At 51.4% G+C, this 16,796-nt stretch overlaps 1 protein-coding gene across 1 annotated transcript; it reads right to left on the bottom strand.

The window, feature by feature from the left end:
• Positions 1 to 2,207: 2,207 nt before the first annotated feature.
• On the bottom strand, positions 2,208 to 8,149 carry CLEC3B (C-type lectin domain family 3 member B). The gene is made up of 3 exons (XM_063115053.1): positions 7,966 to 8,149; positions 4,628 to 4,726; positions 2,208 to 2,686 (listed from the first exon to the last, which is right to left on the bottom strand). Exons 1-3 carry the CDS (start codon positions 8,072 to 8,074, stop codon positions 2,286 to 2,288), a joined length of 609 nt encoding a protein of 202 aa, XP_062971123.1. The 5' UTR covers positions 8,075 to 8,149; the 3' UTR covers positions 2,208 to 2,285.
• Positions 8,150 to 16,796: the final 8,647 nt, after the last annotated feature.

Genomic DNA, 16,796 nt, shown 5'->3' with positions numbered 1-16,796 from the left:
GGCAAAGAATTGGAAACCATGAAATTTGCAAAAGGCTTTTTTACCCAGTCTTTTACCTGTTCAACACCTATGCCAGTATTTCACATTGTCCCTTTGTCTGTTGTCCCCATGCTTTTCACACTCCAGGGCAACACACGATGATGAGGATGGGTAGAAGAGTCAGCCTTTCTTTTGTAAAGAGAGAAAAGGATGATTGTAAAAGAGAAGTGAGGAAAGGAGGCCTCCACCCTAGGCCTGTGCCCAGGCAGCTCAATTCTAGTAGAGAGTAATACAGACGTTGAAGATCTAGAAACTGAGCCCCTTAAAACTCCTGCTGTCTGTACAACTCCTGGAAAATTCTCCAAAGTTTGTACCTCTGAAGCAGGGCAGACGCTAGTGAAATGAGTGAAGCACTCACCTGGGGTACAAAATTTAAGGGGACACCAAAAAAAATCAGTGAGCAAGATAAATAATATTTGAATGCAATATTTTTAAAAAATTAAAATCAATGCCAAAAAAAATCCATGGTGAACAAAATGTCAAAATTTAAAATAAGGACAAGATCAGAGGACAGGTGTTCCCAGTTAGAAGTGCGCAGTTCTGTGTCCCAATGTAAGAGCACTAGAGGCTGATGAAATGTGGGCAGCAGTTCTCTGGCCCAGACTGCCACCTGCTGCTGGAAGCAGGCAATGCTAACTGACAGCCAAGGGGTGTCATAGTGGCTGCCTCTCCACCAGGACCCACACTCCCGCACAGAGGTATGGGTGCCCTCTTGTGGGCAGCCGCCCACTTTGGGAACTTTGGACCCTCCCTGGCCACCTCTATCCTGATAGAAAGCTGGGGGGTGGGGTGGGGGAAGGTGGGAGAGTAAAAGGAGCCCAGGACTCAGAATTATAAGGTGTAGTTTACAAGCTTTGAGTCTCAGCTTTGCCTCTCGCTAGCTGGACCATTTTAACATACTGCATCCTTCTTCTGAGTCTGTTTTTGCACTTGTACCAATGGATCTCATCACCTCCTCCCATAATTGCTGAATTTCACAAGATGCTTTCTGTGACAGTGATGAATGGACTGCCTGGCACAGAGTATGTGTACAGTTCACTGCAAGCTCCTTCCCAACCCGTCCCATTCCCACTGATCAAATCAAACTATCATCAATTTATTACTGAAGGCAAGACACTAGAAGACGGCCAGGGAGAGAAAGGTGCTGCAGAAGTCCAGACAGTGGAGGGATGGCCATGGCTGATGGATAAGGGAGACTCCCCCCACAGATGTCACTAGAGCTGGGCCTACAGTTAGTTGGGCCAGGTCATCCAGAGTCCCCAGGTCTGGGGATCTCTGGGCTACTTCTCCGCTGTTTCATTTCAGGAAAGTTCTAGCCACACTGCAGTAGCAGTGGAAAGGCCAAGGCCTCTGGAATCAGCCCTGGGTTAAATTCTGGCCTTCTACTTATTTACTAGCTTCACGACCAAGGGAAGTCACTGAACTTCCCTGAGTTTCAACTCCCTTTTCTGAAAAATGACAATAATAACACATCTGGTCCTGGGTGGATGAGATTGAACAAGACAATACTTAAAGTTCCTGAAATATACTGGCTCAAAAAGTGGCAGCTGTTATTGCTAACATGGAGCGAGCGGGTGCCCTGACCAGCTTTCTGTGAGGAGGAAGGAAGGGGGCACGCTGGTCAGGCAGTGTTGGCGATTGCTGTCTGGCTCCTGGACCAGCTCCCAGGATGTGTGGAGGAAGGAGGGGGTGCAAATCCCTTCTGCGGGCAGCCTCTGTTCCTCACTCCCTGCCTCCCCTACAGCAAGACTCCGCGTGTCAGTGCGTCCCAGAAATCAACGGCAACAGGTGGGGTCGGGGTGGGGGGTGGGGCATTCCCCTGTTGCCTGGAAATAGGGGGTGGGGGGCGGCGTAGCAATGCTGGATTCCAGCAAATAGGAGTGTATTCTAGGTAAAGAAGCCCGGAAATCTGAATAAGGGTGTAACTTAAAGATATTATATCTGTTAATTTCATGACTTTGATAAGTGTGCTGTGCTTGTGTCAGAAAATATCCCTGTTTTCAGGTAACACACACTTAAGTATTTAGGGGTAAAGGGGCACCATGTCTGCAATTTACCGTCAAAAAATAATAAGGGAAAGGAGACAGCAGCCTGGGCGCCGCTCGGCTCCGCTTGACCCCTCCCCTGCCCCGCACCTCGGCTGCTCCAGCGACTCTCCGCCAGGCTGCACCAACTTTATTTGCAAAAGGAGGCTCCAGGCTCCCGGAGGGGATCCGGGGCTGCAAGGTCTCCGCCCTCCCGCCCGGCTACACGATGGCGAACTGGCAGATGTAGGGCAGCTGGTCGCGGCAGCTCTTGTCGAACCACTTGCCGTTGGCCGCGCCGGCCAGGGCGGCGCAGTTCTCGGCCTTGCCGCCGTCGGGCTGCAGGGTGATCTCCGTCTCCCAGTTCTTGTAGGCGACGCGGCCGCCGGTCATGTCCACCCAGGAGCCCTCGGCCGCCATGTCGTTGAGGCCCAGCCAGATCTCGGCCTCGCCGCCCACGCTCTGGCGCAGGTACTCGTACAGGGCGTCGTTCTCCGAGCCCGTCTGTGGCGTGCCCAGGGTGCCCCCGCGCGAGATGCAGTCCTCGCTGGCCTCGTGGAAGGTCTTCGCCTGGGTGAAAGCCAGAAAGCATTTCATGTGCACCTTGGTGCCCTTCAGGCAGACTGGGAGGGGAGAGAAATGACTGTCACTGAAGGTGCAGCGCTCCTGAGCCAAAGAGCCAACTGCCCAGGGCAGGCCCATCATCCTCCAACCCATCCCTGTCCATCCCATGTGTCCTGGACAGCCCCTAGACCAGGCCAGAGGAGTCCTGACAGTGCCCCCTTTGAGGATCCTTCTGTGGGGACACTGTGATGCAGAGCCCAGATCCCCATTCAGGAGGTCTCAGTGCTCCTGCCTCTGGAAGCCACCTAGCCCAAAGTCACACCCCTTTCTAATGTGAATATTTCCCAGGGTGGCCACCTTCAGTGCCTGAGGGCTGTGGGAGTGTAAAGGCCAGGTCATCTCTGCCCAGGGCAGGATCATTGTGAAGGGTCCTTACCCCTTTGGGGCTCCAGCGGGGTCACAGAGGCTGGCCTTGGGCCTGCACTGTAGCTGAGCTCTCCCTCTGCCTAGTTCCGCTTCCTTCCCCACCCTCCACACTGTGGACACATGGGCTCTTCCTCACCAATTAACTCCACCTCAGCCCTGCTTCACAGAGCCTGGCCAGAGCCACCTGCTCTCATCCTTGACCACACCCCTCCCTAAGATCAAGGGCTTGTAAGGTCAGGGGACTTGCCCACCTAGAGCCTGGGGGTGGGGGGGAGGGAGGCTACACTACATTCCACACCCCAACATTTGCTGGGTCAGCAGCAAGAGGACAAATGGAGGCACACACCCCATCTATCTAGATATTTAAGTTAGAAATCAAGCTAAAAAACAAGCTGCTAAGCAAAACATATTCTGTCCTCCTAACTTAACCAAATATGTGCCTTCATTACAATCTTTGAGGACAGAAGGATGACCAGTGTGAATGCCGAAAGAAAGGATCTGAGTGGGAGGGAGCATGTGAAAACTGCCCAGCAAGATGAATCTTGGAGGCTTCTGAGGAGGCAGGAGGGGAGGGGAGGGCCCAGGAAGTGGGTAGGCCGTGATCAAAAGGCAGCAGGTGAGAGGGTGGCTGTGGACCAGGGAGGTGTGTAGATTTGCAGGAGAGTCAAGGTGAGTCCCAGCTGATTACCACGAGGCAGCGTAGCAGAGCTAAGTGGGGTTCTGTTCCTTTTGGCTGTCTAGCAACAGGCCACTGCGTGGGTTTGCTGTGAATGAATTCATGTGCATCAGGCACTAAGAACAGCGCCAGGCACGTGGTAAGCCCATGAGTAAATGTTAACTACTGCTTATCTGTGTTCTCCGTGGAGTGGAGGGCAAGGTCATGTAGTGGTAGCTGAGTCTGAGGTGTATGGAAAGTAGAGAGGATGTGACAGGAACATGGTGGAGGGAGGGGCAATAGGTTTCCAGGTAGGCTGCCCAGACAGTGCCGGGCAGGTGGCAGCGACCTTACTGTGCATGCAGGCTCCTCAGCCTGAAGATTTTGTCCATCCTTGCTCAACTGGGTAGTGCAGAGCCAGAAAGTCCTGACCCCAGCGCCAAAGGAGCCAGGCTGCTTCCATTCAAATCCTGCTCTGCTACTAGGCAGCTGCGTGAGTGTGGGCCACTACAGGACCCCTCTATGCCTCAGTTGCTCCATCTTTAAAATGGGCATGATAAATCCTGCCTCAGCAGGGTTATGATGATTAAGAGAGACAGTGTCAGTAAAGCTGCTGACACACAGCGTGTGAAGCTTCCTAGGGCGTGGAAGCCAGCTGACCAGAGGGTCTCCTGGGAGCTCCGTTAGAGTGGGCCCCTACCTCTGCCCCATGGAGTGCTGTGCACACCTGAGTGGGCTTTGCACACTCGTGTGAGGGGTTCCCCTGAAAGGAAGCAGGCTTGGGACAGGGCTCCCTGAACCTGGTGCCCTGGCCTATGGGTCCTGGTGCTAGCTGGGGACTCAAGGCTCATTGCTGGCTGCTGGCCTGCGCCCTTCTCTTTGGGACACTCTGCCTACAGAGGCCACCACTGGTGCTCACCTGTCTGCAGGGCCTGCTGCTCCTTCAGCAGGGCCACCTCCTGGGCCAGGCTGTCCAGCTGGCTCTTGAGCTCTTCAAACATCTTTGGGCTCACGACATCTAGGATGAAGTCAGGAGGAAATGGAGAAAATCACACACACGTGAGGAAGGCAGGAGGGACGGGGGCAGCAGAGCTGGCCTGAAACCCAGGCTCTTATGGCTCCAAAGCCTTACTCTTCCCACCTCACGACAGCACACAGATTCCTAAGAGAGCCATCTTGTTGGGAACCAGTTATGCAGGACGTGGCAGAGGCAGATGGGGAAACATTTCTCTGTGAAAGTTAAGTGTTCTGTGGGTGGATCTCAGTCTTTCTGAAACCCCAGGGGCTTCAGGAAAGGCTGCCCTCAGCTTGGGGTAGGGTGGGGAAACACTTCTGTGGTCCATTTGGCTGTGCCTATGTAAAGTGACGTTCATGAGGAATGAGGTCAGAGCTTTGTCTACCCATAAGATGCCTTTGCAGGGTAATCACAGGCAAGACACATACTTCCATATACAGAAATCAGTGATGTAACTTATCAAACATGAAGAAAATAACGCCCAGATGAGCAAGGCAAAAAAGAGAAGGTTTACGATTGGCAAACTAGCCTGGGGTTACGTGTGCCTTGCACTGGGCCTCTGCTTCAGCTGATTCACAGCAGCGCTGTACACAGTCACATGATGCACCAGCATAGGGCACCATGTGACGTTGTACAGGTTGGGTACTGCACAAGGGCATTCAGCTGAGGGGACAAGTGAAGTCCCATGGGCAGCCCATGGCTAGGCTGGGTCAGACCAGAAAAAGGGATGCTTTTCTATAATTTGTCAGTTCAGAGGGAGTACCTTTTATAATTTGCACTGAGGTGCCCACATGTACAAAGGGTCCTCCAGGGACTGGCCCAGAAGCAAAGTGCTCATAGCCATCGTGCTCAATCCACGGAAGGTTAGGGAGGAGGGGATGTCTCCACAGCCCTGGGCTTAGAGTCAGGAGGGCCTTGTGCTGCCCTGCTGTCTCTGAGCTGCAGATTCCTGATGCATGTTACTGGAATAAACACCCCCACCTGTCCCTGTTCTAAGTGTCTATGGCAATGTTTAGAGGCATTTGAGGCCACCCTGCCCACTTGCGCTTGGGCCATATGGCCTCTGGAGTTCCAGCCTCCTGAGCCCTCCCTGCGTGCCCCACCTCTGGCTGACCCCATCAGCCAGCTCAGAACACAGCCCACACCAGGAGCAGATGAGCTCCCACAAGTGCTCTGGGCTCCCCACTTCTCATCCCACCCTAGGGGCCAGGATGGGGGCTTAGCATAAGTTCTCTTTCCCTCCCTTCTCCAGTCCTGCCAATGTGTCCTCCACCTCTTGGCCCAGGCACCAAGTGCTTTCCTCGGGCATGGCTTTCCCTCCTCTGGACTCCCTCCCCACTTCTGTGCACCAGCCCTACCACTAGATTGTTCCTGTGATTCTCGATCCTGGCTCCTCCTAGGATCACTGGGAACTTGTGGAAAAAGCAGATGCTGGGGCCTACTCCAGACTCCTAAACCAGCATCTCCAGAGGTGGGCCCAGGCACCTGGACTTTAATGTATCCTCTAGATGATGCTGGTGCCTAAGTGAGAATCACCATGGTCGTATCTTAAGAACAGGTACTGTGTTTCTCTGCTATTATGTCCAGTACATACATTGTCCCTACTAGAAAGAGCTCTGTGTTTGTTGTGGAGGTGGGTGGAAGGAAGGAAAACCAAGCTGAATCAGAACACTGAAGTGGGTTCAGCAAGGGGCAGGGCCTGGCCAGATGTTCTGGTGCTCTGCTGGCTGTTCCGCGGATTTCCAGAGCCCTGACCCTCCAAGGGGCCTCTCCATGGAGACCCCTGAGAGAGCCAGGGTTTGAGTGTGACAGCTGGAGAGGACCAAGGCATCTTCTGCTCTGACCTTCTCCTTTTTTTTACGTGATTGAATACATGATTTACATGATTAAATAAATAAATACTAAATCTTTGGCAAACTTGAGAAACTAGCAACTATTTTCCACATTCAAAAATTCTATTATGTGTCTTTGGAGATTTGTCCTTTACAAAGGATGTCCTGTGGTGGCAGTTTTGACTAATGCTCATAGACATAACCATGCATGGTATCAAGTCTTCTCTTTTTAATGAACATTTTGTAGAAGGTAATATATGCATCTAATTTAAAAAATCAAAACAGTTAAAGTCCCCTTCCCAATAGCAACTGTTCCCAGCAGCCCAGTTTTTCTTCCCAGAGATAAACACTGTTATTAACTCTTGTGGATCCTTCCAGAAAAAGTCTATGCATATACAAGTAAATATGTGTTTTCATATAAATGACAGCAGAGCGTCCATCCTGTTTTGAACTTTTCTTTGTCTCTTTGTAAACTGAATCTTGGACATCATTTTCTCTTGGTGCCCCATTCTTTGCCACAGCCTGTGCGTCTCCAGGGTCCTGGTGTTCCTTTATGTACTTGACTAGTTCCTGGCCAGTGGGCAACTCTCCATTTATAGAGGAGCCTCAGAGAGGCCTGAGGGCGGCCTCCACACCCACTTTCTTTCCTTTTCTGTGCTCTTGGCCCCGGCTGCCTATTCCTCTGACTAAATCCCCACCCTTGTCCCCTCAGACTCTCTCTCCTAGCCTCTGAGCCCTGTGGGCGCGACAGCCCAGTTCATTGCCATGGCATTTCACTGATGTTGTCTCAACACAGCCTGGGGTGACCTCACTGCAGGCAGGGCAGCCCTTAGACACCCCCAGCCCCAGAGCTGATCGAGGAGAAGAAAGCTGCTTCGGGTGTATTTATTTGAGTTCGAAATGGCATTGAGAATTCACTTGCTCCTGTTTTTTTTTTCTTCCTGTGCATAGAGCGTTTCCTGTGCCAGGCATTGGGCTAGGTGCCTTCACATATTTTTATCATTAAATCTTCACAACAAGCCTTTGAGCAAATACCACTATCCCCATTTTGCAGTTGAGAAAACTGAGGTTCAGAGATTATAAAGCACAGTGCAGCGATCCCTAGTGACAGTCAAGCATCTCCAGACTGCCAAGCCAAAGATTTGGTTTTCTTAAAATATTGGGGGGAAGGGGAATGTGTCAGTTTAGGAATCTGGAAGGTTCTTTCCGACTCTAAGAGACAGGGATTCTTACGGTTCTGACAGCCAAGCCTGATGTGAGAGAACTCCCCCAGGCCCCAGAGGATACTCTGCTAAGGTTCCCTAGACAACTCATCAAGGAGGAAAATGAAGGGAAGAGGCAAGAGGACATGCAAAGGAGAGGGTGACCTGCTCCCTGGAAGATGGGGAGGGGCCCTGTCCCCCTCCTTACCTTTCTTGACATTTGCAGCCTTCTTGACCTTGGGGGTTGGTGGCTCAGCGGTGACCTGGGTCAGGAGGGAGAAGAGGCAGAGGAGCAGGTAGGCCCCCCAAAGCTCCATGCTGCTGTGCGGGCGGGGGCTGCTGCTGCTGCCGTCTACAGTGGGCCTGGGTGGGAAAGCAGTGGTAGTCACAGCTGGAGCTGCACGTCTTAAGGCAGCAGCCACAAGGACCTCTGTCCAGGAAACCCAGCCAGACTTGGCTGCAGGCGTGCCAAAACACACACATGCACGCACAAGCCTGCAAAAGGAGGAAGGCCTGGAAGCCACAGAGCCCTGCTGCCTGGAGAACACACACCCAGCATCAAGGCCCTGCCTTCTTTTTTTTTCATATTTATTTATTTATTTACTTACTTACTTACTTATTTATTATTTTTTAAAAAATCTTTATTGAATCAAAATTGGTTATACATATTTTGGGGGTTCAACATTGAGATATGTTGATCAAATCAATACTACTAGCATATATATTGTTAGAAATCATAATTATTCTTTGTGCCCCTTGTCCAATCCCTCCCCATTCCCCTTTCCTTCCCCCCAACCCCCAATCACCCTAGATTTCTTCTCTCCCTTTGTAAGAATAATGGTTACTCTGTTGATTTGCTGCCCAAATGATCTGTCCAATGCTGAGGGCCCCGAGGTGCTGGCAAGGTATGCCTGGTTGTGGGAGGGGGGTCCAGTCCCCTTCTCCATGGCCCTGGTCCCCAGGTGGGCCCCAAGATGCTGGCGCAGTGTGTCTGGTTGTGGGAGGGGGGATCTGGCCCCCTTCTCCATGCCCTGGGTTCCCAGGCAGGCCCCAAGTCACTGTCATGGTGTGCCTGGTTGTGGGAAGGGGGTCCAATCCATTTCTCCATGCCCCGGGACCCCAGCTGGGCCCAAAGGCACTGGCATGGTGTGCCTGGCTGTGGTTGTGGGTCCGATCCTCTTCTCCATGCCCCAGGCCCCCAGGCAGGCACTGAGGCACTGGTGCAGTGTGTCTGGTTGTGGGAGGGGGGGCCCAGTCCCCTTCTCCATACCCCGGGTCCACGGTTGGGCCCCAAGGTGCTGGCAAGATGTGCCTGGTTGTGGGAGGGGGGTCTGGTACCCTTCTCCATGCCCTGGGTCCCTGGTGGGCCCCAATGCGCTGTCACAGTGTGCCTGGTTGTAGGAGTGGGGTCCAGTCCCCTTCTCCAGGCCTTGGGTCCCCAGACAGGCCCCAAGGAGCTGGCATGGTGTGCCTGGTTGTGTGTGGGGGGTCCAGTCCCCTTCTCCATACCCCAGGTCCCTGGGTGGGCTCCAAGGCGCTGGCATGGTGAGCCTGGTTGGGGGGGTGGTCCAGTCCCCTTCTCCATGCCCTGGGTCCCTGGGTGGTCCCCAAGGCACTGGCGCTGTGTGCCTACTTGTGGGAAGGGGTTCCGATCCCCTTCTCCATTCCCTGGGTCCCCAGCAAGCCATGGGGCACTGGTGCAATGAGCCTGGTTGTGGGAGTTGGGGGACTGGTCCCGTTCTCCATGCCCTGGGTCCCCAAGTTGGCCCCAAGGCACTGGCGCAGGGTGCCTGGTTGTGGGAGGGGGATCCGGTCCCTTTCTCCATGCCTCGGGTGGGGCCCTGAGGGGCTGACGCGGTGTGCCTGGTTATGAGAAGGGGGTCTGGTTCCTGGCTGCTAGCCCAGGGACCCCGGGTCGGCCCCGAGGCATTGGTGGTGTGCCTGAATGTGGGAGTGGGGTCCAGTCCCCAGATCCAATCCTCGGGTTCCTGGGCAGGGCCCCAAAGTGCTGGTGGTGTGAGTGGTTTTGGGTGGGGGTCCTGTTCCTGGCTCCATGCTTCATGTCCCCTGGTGGGCCCCAAGGCATTGGGGGTGTGCCTGAGCCAGAACTAATTTTTTGTCCTTTGCTTACTTCTAACACGGGGGAACTTACTGTGGGAACCAGTACTTGAGCTGTGTAGTTGAACTAAATTGCTGCTTTGCTGATCTTTCTCCCTAGGGAAGGCTTTTTGTGCAGCTCAGGATTCAGTGGTTGACCTTATAGGCACTTACGGCTCTCCAGATACTCAGTGCACCTGGGTTGTGGAGAAACTCTGATCTGGGCCTGAGATTTTTTCATCAAACTGCACCCCATGCAATTCTGCATTCCGGACCAGTCTCCTCCAAGTGGTCCTGTGCTGATTGGGGGGCGGATCGGCTGTCCTTGCTGTGTCCCAGTATTCTCCTGGTGGACCTGTCTCCCCCACCGCCCATGCTCCAAACACTTCCCACGGGACAGACCCTGTGCCAGTCCCTTGGGTTGACTCATCGGCCTCTGAATGGCTCCCTTTTTCCGGCTGTTCTGGCTCCTTGCTCCTATGTGGGTCCACGGGAACCCTGTTAGTGGTCTTGCTGTCCTGGGGGCCACCAAAGTCCTCTTCTCCCTTTCAGCCTCCAAGTAACTGCATCTAAGGGGCAAAGCCACAGCTTTTGCCAGCTCCTGCTCCATGTGCTCCAGCATTAAAGTGGCCGCAGTCCAAAATGCTGAGAGCAGTTTTTTCTTTCTCTCATCGTGGTTTCTCCTGCCTTCATGAGTTCCATAGGTCTCTCCTCCTCTTCCCCTGAGCTCCAGCAGCCCCAGCTTGGATGATGTTACATTTTTATAGTTGTAAATTCGCTGATTTGTGGGAGAAAGTGAAACTGGGAACCATCTATTCTGCCATCTTGACTGGAACAAGGCCCTGCCTTCTTAAAAGGAGTCACTATTTTCTAGGATTCTAAGAAATACATTAAAGTTGTCATAGCTCACATCTGTCAAGCAGCGATGCTGGGAAGGGGCTGGGTTGTGCCTTTCACTGTCATTAGCTCTCAGAGGCCTCACATCAACAACATGAGGAAAGTTTAGATGTTTCCCTGTTTTACCGTTGAGGAAACTGAGATCAATGAGGTTAAGGGATTTGTCCAAGCTACCCAGCTGTTAAGGGATAGCAGTGCCCCTTTACAGAATGATCTGGCACTGGCTGCCTGATTGATTTAAAATACTTGTTATGATTATTTTGTGGTTCTGTCTCTATGTACTCGATGCATTTTTGGTTAAAAAATATAAGGGAATTCCTCCCTTTGCCTTTCCTTTCTCAACAGTCCTGTCCTGAAGCCACAAAGTGGGGCACAGCAAAGGTGGTGACCATGGTGGGGAGGGGGAAGCCATGGTGCCCCAGAGTGTGTCAGAGAGGGAGCAGGGAGAGTGTCCCCTCCAGGGGTGAGCTGGTGGGGGCAGAGCCCAGTAGGGGGAAGGGAGGCATCGCCGGGAAAGTGAAGACCCTGCATGGAGTGCTGGAGTCCAAGCAAGGAGAGATGGGGATCCATGTGGGAGACAGGGTGGTGGCAGAGATGGGAGACTGGTTATGTACAAGGACACTGATCAAATAAATGAATCTATTAAGGCAATGGGAGCCAGCCTTCCCATTATCAGAGAAGGAAGTTAGGTATGCAGAGACAGCAAAAAACTAGAATGAATCCTATGGTGTAGGATTAAAATTGGAGTGACCAGTGTGCCCTTGTGGACTAGAACACATAAAGGTAAATCCACAAATGTAGATGGAAATGTGCCTGCAGCTGTTCCCCAGCTGTCGCTGGGAGGACCTGGGAGCAGCCAGCCCTCCAGGGCCTGGAACACATCCAGTACCTCAGAGCTGGCTTCTAAGTTGACTTCTATGACTTTCCATCCACAGAACCAGGGCACCTAGGAGAAATGGCTGATGCCAGCCCCAGGGCAGGAGAAGCAGAAAATGAGCCCAGAACACGTTGTTTTGCCAGAAAACATGGAAGTGCTTAAAGAATGATATGAACACATCAGTAGGACACAGAGCCAGCTTGAAGGAGAGTCCAGTGGCCAAAATCAGGGACAATCTGAGCACCAAAATAGTAACAGAAGAAAATAGGAAACACAAGTAGACACAGGTATAAATAAATAAGGGAATACATTGAAAGTCTGATGTTCCTCAATGGGATATTTACATAGTCTCAAAGTAACTGTCCACAAAATACTGTTCATTACAAAGAGAAAAAGAGTAAGTTCACAGTGGAGAAGGCTGGCAGACGTCACCTTAATCAAGTGACCAAAGGAAACAAAAAAAACAACGGTACAAATGAAAAGTTTGCAGCACCCGAGGGGCTGCAAGTGAGAATGCAGATCACTCCATGACATTCCTGCCAGAGACACATCAGACAATCTCAAACTGAGGGGCATTCTACAGAATGGCTGCCAGTAATTTACAGGACTGTCCAGCGCCTGGCGGGAAAACTGTTCCAGACCGAAGGAGGCCCAAGACGCAGGACAGCCAGATGCAATGTGTGGTTCTGTTCTCAAGGATGCCACTGGGACAACTGAGAGACAGGATGGGGTCTGAGAGCACACAGCAGTGATGTACCCTGTTACTGTCCCGATTTTGGCAGGAGGAGACTATCCTCATCTGCAGGAAACACACACTGAAGTGTTAGGCAGTGACTCGGCACCAGATGGACAACTTACAAATGGTTCCGGGGAAATGTTCTTTGTACTATAGTTACAAAAGTTCTGCAAGTTTAAGATTTTTCAAAGAGAAAATAAATACAGTGCTATGTAATTCAGGACTTCCCTGCCTCCAGAGACCCGCCTTGTCCCATCTGACTTAGGGAGGGGTCTGCCTGGCTCAGCCGGCCCAGTGCACCATGGTCATGCCAAGGATGGGAGGCAGCACTTGCACGGCCCTTCATCAACACTGGCTCCCTTCTCACAGTCTCAGAGTGGGAGGTTTTTACATTCGCAGCTGGACCTTTGGGAGACGATTTGGGGCCTGGAGATGACATAACCTAACAAGGAGTCTTGCTTCCTAGAACTCTGGGTGGGTGGCAGATGGCAAAGGAAATTAATATTCCTTTTTTTTTTTTTTTTTTTTAACTCCTTTGCTTTCCCAGTTTTCTCACTTTGGCCCAAGTCTGGTACGGCCACTGAGGGGTAGGAAATGGAAGGAGTACACTTTCCAAATACGAGACAGGTAGAGGCCCCACGTTTTCCAGGCCTAATTGCGGAGGCCCTCAGGACTGTGCTGGGGTCTCACAGGGCACCTAACACAGCCAGGGCAGGCGGTGAAGGAAGGCAGACCAGGAAGGCAGCCCCACACTGAGGAAGGGATGCAGAGGGTTTGGCCAGGTAAGGAGAGGAAGAAAAGCATGTGGACACTGCTCTAGGCAGGGAACACATGAGCAAAGGCTTGGAGCAGAGTGAAAGTACTAGAAAGTTCTGGATCCTGAGGGGGTGGAGAAGACATAAAGCCGTAGATGCAGATGGGGCCCTCGAGCCACGTGAAAAGACTTCAGGCATGAGCCTGGAGGTAATGGGAGGCCAGTGGAGAATCCAGCTGGGGAGCTGAGTGGGGATGTCCTGGGGGCCCAGAGAGTTACAGAGGGACATTAAACACCTGTCCAACATTAGCCCCCAAGCAGGGTGCGACCACACCTTTACTGGGGGGAGTGTGGCTCTTTCCTACCTAAGTGGGCAAGTGAACTCTTCACATGCTAGGAAGGAGGCTGGCTTAGGGGTTTACACTGAGCAGTAAGCAAAGTCTGGTCTTTTCACCCCTCAGTTTTTGTGATGTGTAAATGTGTGTGCGTGTGTGTGTGTGCATGTGTGTGTGCACGTGTGTGCATGTGTGCTACACAGAGCTCCTCTACGAGCACCCAAGAGTCCACCTGTGCTGTTAAAATGACTTCTGTAGAATCAGGACAGGGCAGATGTGTCTTTTGGCTTGGAGCCTCCTCAGGTTTAGGCTTGTCTTATCTCCTAAGAAGGAGATACATCAGGAGATACACAGCTCAGCAATACACCAACGGTTCTGAAAGAAGACAAGCTCCTCACACAACTTTAAACTTGTACCCATCACCAGCAGCTGAAGTGTCCTCAGAACGATGTTTTAAAAATAGGTCCTGTCTTGTGAATAGCACATTGCCCTGTGTCATATTTGTGTGTATTAAAAGTGCTATTTCATTAAATGTAAATGTTTAAAATATATCACTATTTTTTGCAACCCCGTTTTGGCATTTCGTCATTATTTAATTGCCTCAAAAAATGCAAGCGGCCCACTGTCAACTTGAGTTAAAAAGCAGGTTTGAAAAGGTCATCTAGTCGGGCCGGCCTGTGGCTCACTCGGGAGAGTGCGGTGCTGATAACACCAAGGCCCCGGGTTCGGATCCCATATACGGATGGCCGGTTCACTCACTGGCTGAGCATGGTGCTGACAACACCAAGTCAAGGGTTAAGATCCCCTTACCGGTCATCTTTAAAAAAAAAAAAGGTCATCTAGTCTAACTGCTTTTGAATTCACCACATGCCAAAATCCTATCAAGATGCAATTTTAACATATTACCCCTTTCCATTGACCCTGTCAGACGTCTGCATACGCTTGCTTAAACCCTCCCAGGGACGGGCAGCTCATTACGTGCAAAGTAACTGGTTCCATCGTTACATACTTGGCTTGTTATAAAGTTTTCCCTACGGTGAGGCAAGTCAGCCTACAAAATATCACCCAGTGGTCCCTGGTGCTGGCCTCTGCAGCAGTCACGTGAGAGGCTAGTAACTAACTGGCTGGCATGTCCTTCTTTGGCTATTCCTTCTCCCTTTTTCTCCCAACTATTTCTCTATGATGTGGTTGCTGGACTTTTTTTAACCTTCTGGAAAATCACCTTTGGATAGAATTCTGCTTTTTACTGTCCTCATTGTAGTGTAGGTCCCAGAACAAAACATGTTCCCAATGGCCTGCCTGTGGGCAGGGAACTGTGCCTCCTATGGTCAGATTAGACCCTCTATTCAGAAAGCCACAAGTTCATGGGCTGTTTGTAGCAAGCATGCCTCATTTGCTGCTAATGTTGAGCTTATGGCTATTAAATATGAAGATCCTCTGGTCCACCTCCAACTCTCCCCAGCCAGGTGTGGACCACCATTGTGGCCAACTGCAGTAGATTCATCATAGCCTTGGTGGAGTCCTGTGGATTTCATCCTCCTTGCATTAAAGGTCTCCTGCTGGCACACTCCACGAGATCTTGGCCAGCTCATGGGGCAGCCAGTGGGGGTGGTTTCAGCCAGGAGAGTGATGGATTAATGTTCATGAGGGACCCACCCTCAAGGAAAAGTCTGTTCACTAACACACCACCCTTAAGGACCAGTCTTTTCAAACTAATTTCCCTGTGCAAAGAATGATCTTGATGATAAAGCCAGAGGCAGAGGCACATTTCAGTTTTCAAGTGTTTTGTTTTCTTTTCCCCTCCAAGGCTGCTGGAAGCCTGAGTTACACAAAATAAGCTCTGGCCACTCCACCCACCTCAGCCCAAACAACATGAAAACCTCTGGCTCAGCATGGAGCCAGGCCCCACTCCCCACCCTCACACTGCACAGATGTTTCCTTTTAGCTCCACTGGCCTCTTGTCAACAAAAATGTGGCTCGGCCTATGGAGGCAGAGAACATTCCACATCCCCTTCAAAAGTAAGAGCAACCAGGGTGCAAATCTCCAAGAATATTGCAAGGGCAGTTTAGCCCTAGTCAAGACCAGAGACAAATGACCTGTCCCCTTGACCTCCATGACCCTCACTAGGAAAGTCTTCTGTTCCTTTCAAATGTTGTTGGCCTGGTACTCCGTCATTCATTCAAGTATTGGCTCTGCCCCTGTGAAACACACCTTTTGTCAGGTAGGCCTTGGAGGACAGCAATACACCACTCAGCCAGCTCTTGGCTCTCAGGGGGCTCACATTTCTTGCTGTTTTGTCCTTACAGCTCAGCAGTGTGGCAGTGGAAAGAGAACTGGGAGTCCCAAGATCTAAGACTGACTGAGACACCTAGCACTGGCGTCATCCGGAGCAAGTTATTCAAATCCCCACTCCTCTTCTGTAAAATGCAGTAATAATCTTTACCCTGCCCACATATGGGATTCTTTCAAAGAGCACACTGAGGTCTTGTGTGGGAGACAGCTGGGCAAGCTGCTGAGCTGTAAGGAGGAGGACTGATCTGAGCAGCCACACTGCCCCAGTGTGTCAGGGACCTCGATGGCCTCTTTCCACCCCTTTATTCCTTCCACTCCAGAGGAGAGAGAGTGAATCACCTAATATAGAATTTAGGGAAGAATAAACTGGGTGTGCTCATCCCAGTTTTGCACTTACCTGATGCCTTTGGCTATAATAGCTCACACAAGAAGAAACAGAAACCCTGATTAGCCCCATGGGATGTTACAGGAGATTTCAATCTACCTTAATTGACATTCCGTGGCCTCCCATCTAGCCTTGGAAACGTAAACCCAGTTGTGTGTTTAGAGATCCCGAAGTTTCCAAATGATCACACTAGCCCTGCACAGCCTTGCCAGAAGTTCTGCTGGTTTCTTTCCCCTCCAGAGTCCTTCTATGTGCACCAAACCTGATCCTCATCTTATGCCCAGAATCTGCAAATACCACTAGGGAAGAAAATGGTTGGTGACAGATTGCTCACTTCAGTCTCTCCTTTCTCTGAAATTTTAGGTCATGCAATCCTCTTTGCCTCTAGAGCTCTCTAAAATCTTGAAAGATATGTTTTTTGAAATGCATGCAGTGCTTTTAGTTGTGGCAGCATGAATGGTGGTCTGCCATGCCCTACATATCCTACTCAGAACCAGAAGCCACACCTTGCTGTTGAGTGCTTCCTCTGGAGGATGTTCTCTGATGGGCATCAACATTAACATGATTCCTAAAGATCTGCACACTTTGGGCCGATTCCCACAGGCCTGCGCACATACTTTCTCTCTGATCATCCCATCTTACTCCTTTCAGGCCTCTGTCCAACT

The sequence above is a fragment of the Cynocephalus volans genome, chromosome 11 (assembly GCF_027409185.1).
Source record: "Cynocephalus volans isolate mCynVol1 chromosome 11, mCynVol1.pri, whole genome shotgun sequence".
NCBI classification, from domain to species: domain Eukaryota; kingdom Metazoa; phylum Chordata; class Mammalia; order Dermoptera; family Cynocephalidae; genus Cynocephalus; species Cynocephalus volans.
The sequence above is the reverse complement of the archived record's forward strand: the minus strand, read 5'-3'. Positions and strand labels throughout refer to the sequence as shown.